Raw genomic sequence first — 15419 nt, 5'->3', positions numbered from 1 at the left:
GCTGCTCTGTTGTTTTTAAGAAGGGAAGGTTATATATATATATATACATATTTTTTTTTTAAGATTTTATTTATTTATTTGACAGAGACAGAGACAGCAAGAGCAGGAACACAAGCAGGGGGAGTGGGAGAGGGAGAAGCAGGCTTCCCGCTGAGCTGGAAGCCCGATGTGGGACTCCATCCCGGGACTCTGAGATCATGACCTGAGCCGAAGGCAGACGCTTAACAACTGAGCCACCCAGGTGCCCCTGCCTTTTTTCTCAAATTCCACATATCAGTGAGATCATATGATAATTGTCTTTCTCTGATTGACTTATTTCGCTTAGCATAATACCCTCTAGTTCCATCCACATCGTTGCCAGTGTGCCAGACGTTTCTAACCTAAGATTTCTATCATGGCAAGACTAACAGTATGCTTGCCCGCAAACCAGAGGCTGATTATCACAGATAACCAGAGATGATTATCAAGCCTGAATCTGGGACACATTTGTCATAAAAGTTTGTCACAGTATTTTTATTAATGAAAATAAATTTATTACATTCTTGATTTTTCCTAATTTGTTAAAAGTGTGAATTGCATTTATAATTTTCTATTATGGAAAATCTCAAATAGTGCAAAAGTAGTGTGAACAGGGCGCCTGGGTGGCTCAGTCGTTAAGCACCTGCCTTCAGCTCAGGTCATGATCTCAGAGTCCTGGGATCGAGTCCCACGTGCTCAGCGGAGAGTCTGCTTTCTCCTTCTATCTCCCCCCCCCCCCCCCGCATTCTGTCTTTCTCTCTGTCAGATAAAAAAAAAAAAAAAGTAGTGTGAACAGTGCTGTGCACCCCCCTTCACCCATCGCTCAGCCTGTTACCAGCCCGTCTTGTTTTGGCTGTGCACTCCATCTCACCCTGTGGATTATTTTGAAGCATGACAGGCCTTTTTGATCTTGTTGATCAACCCAATATGAAGCGCTTTGTAATTGGTCCTGGGCTCCCATCTCACATCTGAATTTTTTTTTTTTTTTTTTTTTTATTTATCAGAGAAGGAGGGTGAGAGAAACAGCATGAGAAGGGAGAGGGTCAGAGGGAGAAGCAGGCTCCCCACTGAGCCAGGAGCCCTATGTGGGACTCGATCCCAGGACTCCGGGATCATGACCTGAGCTGAAGGCAGCCGCTTAACCAACTGAGCCACCCAGGCGCCCCTCACATCTGAATATTTTAACAAATTCAGTGACCACCTACAAACTTCTGTTTCCTTGTCTGTTAAATGAGAATTCGACCTTATGGGCTCATTGTGAGGATTAAATGCATGACCTGTAGATAGGGCGCCTGGGTGGCTCAGTCGTTAAGCATCTGCCTTCCGCCCAAGTCATGGTCCCAGGGTCCTGGGATCAAGCCCCGCATCAGGCTCCCTGCTCCGCGGGAAGCCTGCTTCTCCCTCTCCCACTCCCCCTGCTTGTGTTCCCTCTCGCTGTGTCTCTCTCTGTCAAATAAATAAAATCTTTAAAAAAAAAAAAATGCATGACCTATAGTGTAGTGCCTGGCACAGAGTGCGCTCAGGAAGTGGTCTTTATTTCTTGCTCTTTCATGGGCTCTGCTCTTTCACTCCTTAGGCCCTAATCAGATTCCTCAGTTTGGAAAGTTCCAAAGAATCTACCTACAGCGGACGTTACTGTTCAGCTTGGTGACCAGCACAGTGGTAGTATATGCCTTCCCGGTGCCTCCCCTGTGACCTTCTCCAGAACCTTATCAGTACATGTTGCTTGCCTACCTCACTCTGAGCCTTGAATTCATTGATTTTGAGGACAAGATGACTGCTGGGTCATCATCGCCATCATCTTCTTCTTCTTCTTTTTTTTTTTTATAAAGATTTTTTATTTATTTATTTGAGAGAGAGAGAATGAGAGACAGAGAGCACGAGAGGGAAGAGGGCAGAGGGAGAAGCAGACCCCCTGCTGAGCAGGGAGCCCGATGCGGGACTCGATCCCGGGACTCCAGGATCATGACCTGAGCCGAAGGCAGTCGCTTAACCAACTGAGCCACCCAGGCGCCCCCATCTTCTTCTAAGATTTAACTTATTTGAGAGAGAGCGCTCGTGCGTGCAAGCTAGGGGAGGGGCAAAGGGAGAGGGAGAAGCAGGCTTCCCCGCTCAACAGGGAGCCAGACACAGGGGACACGGGGGCCTCGATCCCGGGACCCTGGGATCATGACCTGAGTAGAAGGCAGATGCTTAACCGACTGAGCCACCCAGGTGCCCCTGCTGGGTCTTCTTTAATGGTCAGGTACAGAGCACGGAGTCTTGGAAGAAAATGGGATAGAGAGGTTTCAAGCTGGTTATAGTTCAGAATGGTACTTTCAAATCTGCTCAGAAGCCTAAACTTCTGTCCCCATGATGCTTCCTTCTCAATACTATAGACTATGTATGCAGTAAATCACATTATAGTAGATAAAATAGGCAGAGACCATCAGACAGCTGAGAGATACCTGGTTGAAATGTTTGACCTCTGCTGAGCTAAGAGATGCAGATGGAACCAGTTGGCCCTCTTTTCTAGCTATATGATTAACAATGATTTGTGCTAATGATGGCTGGGGTATGGTGAAATGGAAATAACTAGTTCACTGATGGTGTGGGTGTTAGTAAAACTGTTCTGGAAAATAATTTTGTCAGTGTATTTCAAGGGCCTTTAAAATATTCATACTATTTTGCTGAGTGATAACCCATTTGTGTGTCTGATCAGATTATATACATAATTTAAAATAGGGGCGCCTGGGTGGCTCAACTGTTAAGCGTCTGCCTTCGGCTCAGGTCGTGATCCCAAGGTCCTGGGATCAAGCCCTGCATCGGGCTCCCTGCTCTGCGGGAAGCCTGCTTCTCCCTCTCCCACTCCCCCTGCTTGTATTCCCTCTCTCGCTGTCTCTCTCTCTCTCTGTCAAATAAATAAATAAATAAATAAAAATAATTGCATGCTTAATAATAGTGGCATTATCCATATGCTGCAGTATTATGCAACCTTAATGTCAATAACAAAACAGGATGCAACAGTATAATCTCAGCCATTTGAAGGAAAACTAGAAAGACCTAAACTGTGGTGCTAATAGTGATTGTTTCTTTTTTTTTTTTTTTCTTAAGATTTTATTTATGTATTTGAGAGAGAGAATGAGAGACAGAGCACGAGAGGGAAGAGGGTCAGACGGCGAAGCAGACCCCCCGCTGAGCAGGGAGCCCGATGCGGGACTTGATCCCGGGACTCCAGGATCATGACCTGAGCTGAAGGCAGTCGCTTAACCAGCTGAGCCACCCAGGCGCCCCTGGTGCTAATAGTGATTGTTTCTAAGAGTTGGAATTGTGGGTGCCTTTTTGTCTTTGCTTCATTCTTGTGTGTACCTTTCTAAATTTTCTATAATTCAGTACTTTAATTGGGGGGTGGGGGGAGAGACAGGATAGCAGAAAAGTCACTTGTTTGATTAGGATCTAGCTGTTAGAGAGTAGGCAACTTGGCAACACCAAGCAAATAAAAATGTTAATGGGCTCTAGAAAACCAGTTGGTTTAACTGCCCTTTCCTTGCACCTCTAACATATGTGCTATCACTGTATCAGACACACATGTAAATCAGAACAGCAGTTATGGACCTCAAGTCAGTATTTTCCAAACCTGGTGTGTGTGCCTCAGTTGCCAGAAGGAACTTTTAAGAATGCCTAATTGAGGACTGATCCCCAGCCCTGGTGAACCAGAATCCTCTTTGCGGTGAGAGCTGATATTACAGAGCGGCATGATGGTCAAGTATTGAGGCCTGGGCTGACACTTCTGACAATTCCAGCTCTGCCACTCAATTGCTATGTGATCTTGGACATGATACAACACCTGGTTCACCTTCATTCCCTGTGTTTTATAGTTGTCTTGATGGCTTTGCAAACGCTTTGCTTTCAACTCCTTGATACTGCAACTCCCTAGTCTCACCTCTACTTGAGCAGTCATCTTAAGTTTGTGATCACCACACAAAGTTGCATTGGCCAGACTTTGCAATGGCCCACTGACCGCCAACTTCTACCCCTTCCCTGCTCCTCCAGTTTTTCCCATAGCAGTTCTCTGTTCTCACTGCCCTCGCCCTGACCATTCTCTATTGGGCCCTTTCTGACCTCACTGGCCGTGCCCAGCCCAGACCCTTGGATATTATTTTCCTGACCTTTTTACCTACATGGGGTTTCTTTGTTGTGTCTGCCTTTATGGCCAGTTTGTTTCTCTGCTTCAGAGATGAAGAAGGTGATAACTCCAGGCTAACAGAGGAACATTCTAGCTTTTGATTTATTACGTGAGAAAAAATTATACTTGAGGGAAAGAATTGATGCATCATATGGAATAGTTAGTATTGCTTGTTCTTCCTAGGAAGTCGTTCCAGAGCACACTAATGAGGCTTGGTTTGAAAGCAGAAGGAAGGAAATGTGTTCTGAATACACCTTATTCTAAAAAGGTTTTAGAAGATATATGTAAATGGATTAATAAATGTTATCCAAAATATTCATTTCCAAGGAACACAGTGGCTAGGGACCTTGTACAACTCTTTTTTTCCTCTTTGCCTGCTTCAGTTTCTCCTGTAAAAGGAATAGTCTCTGTGTTAGAAACTGTTTCCCAGTTAGAAGTTTCTAGTTTGTAGGATTTTTATTTATTTATTTATTTATTTTTAAGTAAACTCTATGGCCCAACCTGGGGCTAGAACTCACAACCCTGAGATCGAGTTGCATGCACTACCACCTGAGCCAGCCACGCATCCCCTTAGTTTGTAGAATTTCAAAAAGTAATTTCAGTCTTCAGAAATCCATGAAGGTGTTGATGGAAATCAGTAACAGAAGAAACTGCGAGTGGAGATTTTAAAGACATTGCAGCTTGGGCAGCTTCTTGTAGCAAAAGTTGTGCTTGAGTTTTGTTTTGTTTTTTTTTCTTAGCTCTTTTCTAGAAACAAGTGTCCCCCATTCTTGATCCTGGAGAACAGTAAGTACAAAAACATGGCTCTGAACTTTGCCAGTTTAAAGCCGTCAACATCCCGGTGAAACCACTTGTTGGGTTTCTTCAGATCCACTGTTGAGTATCATTTGCAACAACCCTTGAATGTTCGACAGGCCCTAAGTGAGGATGAAAATCCTCATTCGTGTGTAGTTCATCTTTCATGATGAATAAGGACTATTTTTGTAATGAGAAAACTTACTTGAAAAATCAGCAGATTAACGTTTTTCTCCAAAATGGAAATAGCTTTTTCAGTTTAAGGGTAATATGTTCCTCCAAAGGTCACAATAAGATAGTATAAAGAAAACAAAGCTATTTGTAATTCTACAATCCAGGAAAAACCCAATATTGTATTCCTTTCAACTTCATTTTTACATTTACATCTTTACTTCTTTGGTAATCTGTTTTGGAGCATGAAGTGTAAGGATCTTAATTCTCAGAATTTTTCTGGCTGCCTTCACTTAGTGAATTTTTTTTTTCATCCTTTTGCTACTGAATTTTATAATGCCATATTTGTCCAAATTATTCATTTCTGGGTTATTTTTCTGTTTAGTCCTATTCCAGCCCCATACTTTTAATACTGTATTTTTATAACATACTTTCCAAGACTGTTAAGGCAAGTCCTCTGTCCTCTTGTCATTATTCTTTTGGGGAAGAATGGGAGGGACTCTTGTGAATTTATTTTGATGAATAGAATTATTTCAAGTTCCAAAAAAATCCTTGGGATTGTTTCAGTAGAGGAGAATTTACATCCCTGCATTAAGTCTTCCTATTGGAGATATCTCTTCATTAATTCAGATTTCCTTTGTTTCAGTAAGATTGGCATTTTCTTACTTAAGTCCTATACTGCTGTTAACCACTGCAACAGTGGTTGCAGTATAAATTTGGAAAATCCTTCAGAAAAGTGAATTAGTGAAAGTCATGAAAATGTTTATACTTTTGATTCAGTAACCCCATTCCTAAACAATATCTGTAAGTTAAGTTTAACTTAACTTTTGCCTGTGTGAGAATTTGACCTTTGGTTAACTTTTTTTCTGGGAAACCTGATAAAGGCAGACTGTCACCTTCTGTTGCTGGGCACTGTAGCTTATGGTAAAATGTCTCCTGGTTGGTAATTGCATCTGGATAGGGAGAGGCTGTGAAGTACCCCCATGGAGCCCCATGCTTGGGCTTCACAGAGTACAGTGGCTCTTGTGCTGGTTGTGTTCCTCACAAGAAGCCAACAGAGCTATTAAAACAGATGATGGGATCCCCTCAACAATGAGGGTTTTAAGTCAGGGGTTGAACCCACACTGTCTCCCTATACCAGAGCCATCTGCTGTGTGGATTGTTGAAAGAACAGCCAGCAAGCTGTGTTCTTGTCCCCCCAGTCCTCCTCAGTAGGCAAGTGCCAGGTATGGCCTGTGATAATCCTGTGAGTCTGAATCTAAGAAGATCATGCCCACCCCACCTGCACCGCCCCATGGCTGTTGCTGGGTCCCAAGGAAATGATCCCACAAACTGAAGTTCAAAAATGTTCTTTACAGCATTACTTTCCCCAGATTTTTGGTATATTAAGTAAAAGGCAGGAATAGCTATTTAAACACTTAATTCACTCAAAGGAATATTAGATGTATAAGACTGTAACAGAAGCAAGCACTAAAGGATAAAGTCACAGTCACTATAGCCAGCCTCAGCCTTCTAGAAGCTAGGTGGTTAAAAATGAAACTTAAGGGACGCCTGGGTGGTTCAGTTGGTTAAGCGTCTGCCTTCGGCTCAGGTCATGGCCCAGGGTCCTGGGATCAAGCCCTACATCGGGCTCCCTGCTCGACGGGAAGCCTGCTTCTCCAACTCTGCCTGCCACTCCCCCTACTTGTGCACTTACCGCCCCTCCCCCCAACACATAAATAAATAAAAATCTTTCAAAAAAATAAAAATGAAACTAAAAAATAGCTTTTCTGAGACCTAGTTTTGACTGCCTTGTTCTCCCAAACTGTAGAAGAATAACAACAGGCTTTACTGAACCCAGTTCCTTACCTACCTTTTTTTATATGTAAACACTTCTTTCCCGCAGCTCCACTGAAGGCAGGAGGTAGATGTTGACCCTTGCCTTGTTACTTGTAGTCTCCTGCCCTTGCTGTTTCACGGTCTCCTGAGGATAATGGACCAGAGCTAAGGGCTCTCAGGTATAGGTGTCATTCTCGAGGGTTCTAACATTCAGTCTTGAATTCCTGGTTCCAGAGAACACAGGCCTCACGCTGGGGATTCCAGCTGTCGGAGGAGTGATCGTCTAGCAGTTTTAGATAAGTTGCTAACTTTGGGGTCCAGAATTTAAGACTTCTGCTTTTCTGAAAGTCACTGAGTCAGGTTCAGGAGACTAAGGGATAATTAAGACAGGAACCCTGTCTTGAAAAGTAAATAGGAGAAAGTTCTGGAATAGAGATGAGCAAAGATTAGGCATCTTACATTGTCTGGTCAAGGGTAGGGAAGGCTGCCTGAAAGGTTTTCTAGAAAAGGGTGATTCCAAGAGCTACAGGTCAAGTATTCTCACACTACCCCAATATTTGATAATAATTCTCTACTTGGCACTAGAGATGTAGTGGGGAATAAAACTGTCTTGGTGGAGGTTATTCGAAAAGGGAGAAGACGGGCGCCTGGGTGGCTCAGTCGTTAAGCGTCTGCCTTCGGCTCAGGTCATGATCCCAGGGTCCTGGGATCGAGCCCCGCATCGGGCTCCCTGCTCGGCGGGAAGCCTGCTTCTCCCTCTCCCACTCCCCCTGCTTGTGTTCCTCCTCTCACTGTCTCTCTCTCTCTGTCAAATAAATAAATAAAATCTTTTTAAAAAAAAAGAAAAGGGAGAAGACAGACAAATGTAATAGATTCAGATGCCAAGTAGTGGTTAAGTGCTCTGAAGAAAACTAAGGCAATGTAAAGGGATAGAGCAGATGGGGAGAGGGTGTGCTACTTTAGATAAGATCACCTCTCTGAGGAAGTGCAATGTGAGCAGAGACTTGAATGAAGCAGGACTGAGCTGTTGAGGAAGTTGGAGCATTAATCCACACTGATCCAACATCCAAGAGGGAGAATCCGTTCTTTTGGACTACCCCGAGGGGCAGGATGAGCCTGACTCACTATTTTGCCCAGCTTGGGTCCAGAGTTCTAATGACTGATACTGCTCTCTGCCCAGTCCCCCTGGATGGCAGGGAAATAGCCAACAGAAAGGCCCAAGACTCAGTGCTCCCGGGGCTGTTTCGATGTTTACACTGGGGGATGTGGTTAGCCTTGGTATTTCTGTCACACTCACAGTGCTTTCTCCTTTTTCCTTTTAGTTTGAAGGATGACCTCTAGGAAGAAAGTGTTGCTGAAGGTTATCATCCTGGGAGATTCTGGGTAAGTGGTTCTCACCGTTTGAACTAACATGTTGGCTTGGATTAATAAACGTGACCTCCTTGAAGCCTGTGCCCTCCATGCTGACATTTGGCAGTTCCTTCTCTAATAGTGGTGGCAGTAGGGCCCTAGGTCTCCTGCTCTTTCGGGCACAGCAGAAATGTGAATGATCTCTTGTTCTGTAACCCTTCGTTCCCTGATCTTTGGCATGATTTGGGGGAAGGGGTAGCTATTTAAACTCAAGAATAGTTTCATGGAATCCCTTTTTTCTGAGCTGGTTAGACAAGGGAGTTCGGTTTATGTAGATTTGTTGCCACTGACCTCATGCCTACCAGTTGTGGGTTTGGGGTGTGCTGTGCGGTATCCTCCCACCGCTGTGCCAGATTCAGGTCTATATTCAAAAGAACCTGGGACTGGATAACTGGATTCTGATCCTAGATCTGCCACTAAGTAAGTGACCAGCTCTTTAGTAGCTGTTAGGATTCTGTGGGAGGCTTTTCAGACTCAGCATCTGAAGTGACCTGTGAAACCTTAGACCAACTGGAAGCTATGTATTTTTTTTTTAAGATTTTTATTAATTTGACAGAGAGAGTGAGAGCAGGAACAACAAGCAGGGGGAGTGGGAGAGGGGGGAGAAGCAGGCTTCCCGCTGAGCAGGGAGCTCGATGCGGGGCTCGATACCAGGACCCCAGGATCATGACCTGAGCCGAAGGCAGACGCTTAACGACTGAGCCACCCAGGCGCCCCTGTATTTTTTTTTAAAAATAATAATAATAAATGCAGGTATGCCTCCTTATCCCAGAGCTCCCTGCCCTTTAAAAAGGCAGTGATTTTTCTACCCTGGCTGGCTTTTTTAGTTGCCTGAGGAGCCTTTTATTTATTTCTTTTTTTAAAGATTTTATTTATTTATTTGCCAGAGAGACATAGCAAGAGAGGGAACACAAGCAGGGGGAGTGGGAAAGGGAGAAGCAGGCTTCCCGCGGAGCAGGGAGCCCAACGTGAGGCTTGATCCCAGGACGCTGGGATCATGATCTGAGCCGAAGGCAGACGCCAAGTGACTGAGCCACCCAGGCGCCCCCTGAGGAGCCTTTTAAAAGTTTTCCATACCAGTGGGTTGGGCCTAGTTAGCAGTACTTAAATACACACATCTCTCTGTCTCTCTGTCTCTGTCCCTCCCTTGCCTCCCTTACTCCTGGTGACTCTAGTGTGGTGTCAGGATTGAAAGGTATTGTTTTAGGCCCAAACTTGCCTGGAAAGAATCACCAAGTCTTTATTTGATTACAGATCTCCTGGCCTCCTCTGAAAATTCAGATCCAGGTGGCCTGGGTTGGAGAACACTGCCTTAAGCCATAACTGTACTACCAGGTTCTCTGCATATGAAAATGAGTGTGTTTCTCAGTGGGAAAGGAAGGCATTCCCGTTGACTTTGAAGAAGCCTTTTGTATTATCATCAACCTGCCCCAGCTAATCTAATCACCAAAAAAAAAATCCACACATTGTCTCTTGCTGAGTTTTCTTATTGGAAAACATCTCTGGAGGAGCTTACTCTGAGGTAGATTCTGATTTGGTGGAATATTGATGCTTTCTCCACTTCAGATTTTAAACTTTGAAGCAGCAGGTGGCTGACTGGTGTGTATGTCTGCTCGCAGCCATTGACTTCCTCCTGTGCTATTACTTTCTTAGACTGAATAGCAACCCCTAAATGGAGAGACACCCAAGACAGCAGAGATATTTTTGGAGTGGTGGAGTGATCTTATTGCTGTAGCTCCTTTTAGAAGGAGAGTATTTGCTGACATCTTTCTGGAAGGAAAAAGATAATACTAGGTTCTACCATCTGACTTGCTTGTACAAACTTAAAAGCAGCTTTTCAACATCTGGCCCATATCTGTACCCCGTATTTTTATCCCAGGAGAAAATACAACCTCGAATGAGTAACACTGGGCAGTTGGCTGGCACGGCTCTCTGTTGTGATTACAGTTCCTTGTTCTCCTTTAAGATAGGCAGGTATCTTCAGAGCTGCAAGGATCAGAATCTGTTTTCCATCCCTTGCTAGTTGACCTATACTTGTGGTTTTTCTCCAATTTCAGAGTTGGTAAGACATCACTCATGAACCAGTATGTGAACAAGAAATTCAGTAATCAGTACAAAGCTACAATAGGAGCAGACTTTCTGACAAAGGAGGTGATGGTGGATGACAGACTAGTTACAATGCAGGTAAGCACGCGTCTCCACTTTGCCAACCAAGCCTTGTTCATTCGGGCTGAACCCTTTTGTTCATGCCTAGGCATTTTCCCTCCCTGTTCTTCATTTCCCACTACAATATTCATGGATAATTGGCCACAGGTAGGATTGCCAGATAAAATACAGGACATCTAGTATGACCCAGATATTGCATGAGACATACTAGAAATTTTTCATTGTTTTTCCAAAGCTCAAATTTAATTGGAGTTCCTTTTTTTTGCTGTTGGTTTGGTTTGGGTTTTTTTGTTTTTGTTTTTGCTGAATTTGACAACATACAGGCCTCTGTCTTGCTGTGTCTCCAAAATGTCTAACTCATTCCTTTCTTAATATCCCTACATAATATTTTAGGCCAAAATGTCTTTGGGTTTTTCCTAGATTCTTACAGTAGCTGTTCATGTAGTTTCCCTATTTTTCTGGCTTCTTTTTATCTGTCCTATCTATAGCCACCAAAGTTGTGTTTCTCTTAAGCCAGCCTAGCTTTTTTGTGTATCACCTTAATCTTTTAAGATTTTCCCTTGCAACAATTAGGCTAAAATACACATTCCTTCAGAGGAACTTTTGAAAGCCTTTGCATTCTGGCTACAAACTATTCTTCACTTTTTTGTCTTTTGCCAGTCCTTCTAAACCATGTGCTGCTCTTACAAACCTGTCCTTGCATCTGTCTGCTTCCATCCCAGCCCCTTTGTCCCATCTTTGTCTTCATCCTGAAGTCTCCAACTTTTAGCCCAGGTGTTGTCTTCTGAAACTCCTACCTCCACAGCAGTTGTTCCTTCCTGTATTAAATGAGGTCCCTGGCAGGCTAGGCCTCAAGAGACAACTATAATTCTTATCCCACTGTAGTCCTAGCAAACACCAGGCTCACCGAAATGTTTGAATGATCCAGGTGTTACAGGTAGAAGTTTTTACACACATGGACCTCAAGCTGTGACATGCTCCCAGAGGATAAGGACTCTTGACACTTCCTTGACTCACACATCCAGGATGGAGTTAATACGGATTTCGCCTCCCACCTCCCCCAAGCATACACATACAGATGTCCAAAATATGACTACAGTTTTAATAAGCCAAACTTGAGAGAAAAAGAAATTTCCAGGTTTCAGGAAAGAAGAGGGAACCGAAAGCTAGTGATAAGCTTGGGGGCTTCTGCCATGGTGCTTTGCAAGTTTATAACCAGGACTAGAGTTTCATCACTCGCCAGGGGCAGGAGATGTGACTACAAAAGGTAGGGGAACTAGAATTGAGAATCCCCTTGGGAAGACACACACACACACACACACACACACACACACACACACACACACACACTCTCTCTCTCTCTCTCTCTCTCTCTCTCTCTCTCTCTCTCTCTCTCACTCACTCACTCACTCACTCAGTCTCACACTCACCCGGGACCTTGGAAATACGAGAAAACAGGACCAAATACCCTCAACCCAAGGAAGTGGCAAAGCTCATGAATGAAGTAGGCTTGAGGCTTTGCCTCTTTGCTTTCTTGTTGGAGACTCTCAATCCCACTATGCTCATGTCTGGGTTCTGAGCTTATACTCTACATGGGACAGGAATGTTGACATAAACCCATAAATCCCTGTCATTCCTGACAAAAGCAGAGATAAGACCATTCTATAGGAAGACTTGCAACCTCAGGACAGAAGGTGAGCTCATAGCCACATGAGGAAATAATGTACCACAAAAAATGTTCACAATGACTGGAGATTTTTAAAAAAGGAATCGAAACCATAATGAAAAAGGATACTATAAAAAAATGAGGATCTGGAGAACTTAGAACTTGAAGAAGTGAAAACATGGTCATTGTGATAAACCAAATGAACAGTTAACCTACAGATTAAACACAGCTGAAGAAAACAGTAAGCTTTGAGAACTGAGCAAATTACCCAGAAGACTCAAAATTGCAGAACACCAAAAGCAAAATTATAAGAGCAACTAGAGAGAAAAGGATTACTTACAAAGGTTAACAGAGGAGTTCTCGGGGCCGACAGGAGGCAGAAGGGAATGGAATGCCTTCAGGCTGCTGGTGTAAAGTACTACCTGCAGATTTTACATGTGCACCAGCCAGACTAAAAGCTGCTTCCTGTACCAGGAGAAAACAGCTATAGAGCCAGGCTATGGCTTCAATAGCAGTGCGGGCTGATTCCAAAGTCAGAACCCAGCTCCTTCTGGGTGTGGGGCTGTTATCGTAGAGCTCCATGTACCCTACTAAGCTGGGACCCTGCAGAGCTGCACTGCTCGAGTGAACTCCAGCTGGAGAATCTCAGGTCACTGGAGTCTGGAAACAGCAGGGCAAAGAAGGTGTTCTGAAGGGTTGAAACAAAAGGCTGGCCCTCATGCTATTGCAGCCAGCTTGAAAGACTAGAAGTAAATGAAAACCATGATCTCTGGACAGAGGCATCATCATCCTAGATCTTGAGGAATCCTCATATTTTTCACGGGCTTTTAGCAGCGTACAATAAGATAATCCAAACAAGAAAACAAGGCAGGAACCAATGGAAAGCTCCCTGATCATTCTGAGTGGTTTTTATATTTAAAGAAATAAGGCAATCTTATGTATCTGGAGAGAAGAAACTAAACAGGTGGTGTAGGTTAATAGAATTTCTAAAAATGAAATATAATAACCAAAAGGTGGGAATCCAAGAATGTTTTTAGCAGCAGATAGGACATGCCAGAAGAGGGCTGAAAGGAAGAATGATAGGAAAGAGAAGTACAAACAGGATTCAGTAGATAGGTCAGACTTCCTTTTAATCTCAAAAGAAAGAGAATAGATCAAAGATGATATTTGTCGAGAATTTTCCAGGATTGATGTGGCACTAGTCTACAGATTCAGGAAGCCCAAATTCCAAGATGGATAAATAAAAAAGAAATCTCGACATACTATAATGAAATTGCAAAAACAAAAGACAAACTCGAAAGCATCTGGAGGAAAAAGATGACCCTAAAAAGGAACAGGAATGAGACTGACAGTTGACTCTCAACAGTAACAGTGGAAATCAACAGGCGGAATATATTCTGAAAGAAACCTTCAGCACTGTGTTCTGTCCCTGCTAAAAATATCCTGGAAGAATGAAAGCGTACATCCTTAGGTTCTATGGCAAAAATTCTAAAAGATGTACTTCAGGCAGAAAGAAAGTGATTCCATTTAGAAAGGTCTGAGATAAGATAAACTGAGATAAACTTTAATTGTATGCATATATTTATTGTTAGAATTATGACCCTAATAGTAAGAGCATGTAACTTCCAAACTATCACAGAAAACCAGGATTAGACCTATATAATTTAATGTGTTAGGGAAGATTAGTGGTTGTTGTGGATACCTTATATTGCTCAGGAAGAAGGTAGAAATTCATCAGTATTAAACATTAGATGGAATCAAGTATGCGAGAAAAATTTAAAGTTAACTTACTATGAAGCCATGGTAATTTAAACAGTGTGATATTCTCAGAGACATGCGGATCAAGGGAACAGGGGGCACTCAAGCAGGGCACACCTATCTGGACACTGAGTAGAGAGGTGGCTTCCAAAAGAGTAGGGAAAGGGGGAGTTACACAGTCAGTGGAGTGGGCCCATGGTTTTCTATTTTGGGTGGGGAGTAACCAGAGGGTTCAAGACCTGAATGAAAAAAGTACAAAATGAAAACTTTACAAATTAAAATAATTGTTTTACCTTAGGTGTTTAAAATAGAGAAAGCACAAATCAAAGAAGATTAAAGATCAATAGTAGACTACATTAAATTAAACATTTGAATAACAAGATTCCCAAATAATAAAAACCACAGACCAGAAAAAATGTTGATAATGCATAATAGTATCCAGTCAACAACCCCGTGGATAACTGGACAACACACATCAACAGGCAACTATCAGAAGAAACCTTTAATGTCCAGTGGCTTGATTTCAGGGAATTACAAATTTAAAAAGGTGACGGGGCAGGGTGACACTGCTGTAGTCACAGGGATCACTCCCTCCCTCCCTCTCAATGCTATCAAAAGATGCTCTTTTGGAAAAATTTCCCAGCAGTTGGGTGGCTTAAAGAAACTCCCATGGTCATGTGACTCCAGATACTTCTGGGGCTGGTTGAATAAAGTGGATGTCAACCCTGACTGGCGGCATCCAAGTGGCTTTGCTGTGGGGCTGTGGTGTGCTACCAGGGCCAGGAGAGTTGGCAGAAGGACATAACCTCTCATCAGGCCCTCTAGACAAACAGAATTCAGGCAGTTGATGCCACTGCTCTTAAATCATGAGCATTGGATTTGATCACATGGAGGGCTAACAGCATGCTGGAAAAACAAGGTCATGCAAGTGTCATATATTGAGCCTGACTGTTCGGAGAGACTTTGTAAAGTTAAAAATTTACATAAAAGCATGTTGGAAATAATTTCATGTGGATGTATCACAGACAGAGGCATCGTTGCTCTGCATCACTTAAGAAACCTCAAGTGTTTGCTATAAAGTGATCTTCCTGGACTAAGAGAAAAAGAAAACCTTGTCCAAGCCTTTGAGATAGGACCACCTTCTCTAGAACTAAAATTAGACTTGAAGTAAAATAATAATATTCAGTAAGTGTCTTATTTCAAATGGAAGCATCTACAGGTGAATGGATAAAGAAGATGTGGTACTCACCATATAAAGAGTGAGATCTTGCTGTTTGCAACAACATGGATGGGCCTAGAGAGTATTATGCCCAGTGAAATCATTCAGACAGAGACAAATACCATATGGTTTCTCTTATATGTGGAATCTAAAAAAAATGAATAAACAACAACACAAAAACAGACTCCTCAGTACAGAGAACAAACTGGTGGTGGCCAGAGGGGTGGGGGTGG

General features: G+C 43.1%; 1 protein-coding gene and 1 pseudogene across 3 annotated transcripts in view; both read left to right on the top strand.

Annotated features, from left to right (window-relative positions):
* The window catches only part of RAB43 (RAB43, member RAS oncogene family), a 353030-nt gene that overhangs the window by 46437 nt on the left and 291174 nt on the right, over nucleotides 1-15419 (top strand). For 2 of the 3 annotated variants that reach the window (XR_014146041.1, XM_081823030.1), the window contains exons 2-3: nucleotides 8290-8350; nucleotides 10435-10561. Coding sequence is in view for 2 of the 3 variants with exons in the window: in XM_081823030.1 (XP_081679156.1) it covers nucleotides 8298-8350; nucleotides 10435-10561 (180 nt within the window). In the remaining variant the exon portion in view is untranslated. Of the gene's footprint in view, nucleotides 1-7034; nucleotides 7147-8289; nucleotides 8351-10434; nucleotides 10562-15419 lie in introns of all 3 variants that reach the window. The other variant, XM_081823037.1, reaches the window with a different exon arrangement.
* Nucleotides 10568-15403, top strand: LOC115943976 (ATP synthase subunit s, mitochondrial pseudogene; annotated as a pseudogene).

Source organism: Leptonychotes weddellii, chromosome 1, assembly GCF_054177405.1.
Source record: "Leptonychotes weddellii isolate Sample4059 chromosome 1, ASM5417740v2, whole genome shotgun sequence".
Lineage (NCBI taxonomy): Eukaryota > Metazoa > Chordata > Mammalia > Carnivora > Phocidae > Leptonychotes > Leptonychotes weddellii.
The sequence above is the reverse complement of the archived record's forward strand: the minus strand, read 5'-3'. Positions and strand labels throughout refer to the sequence as shown.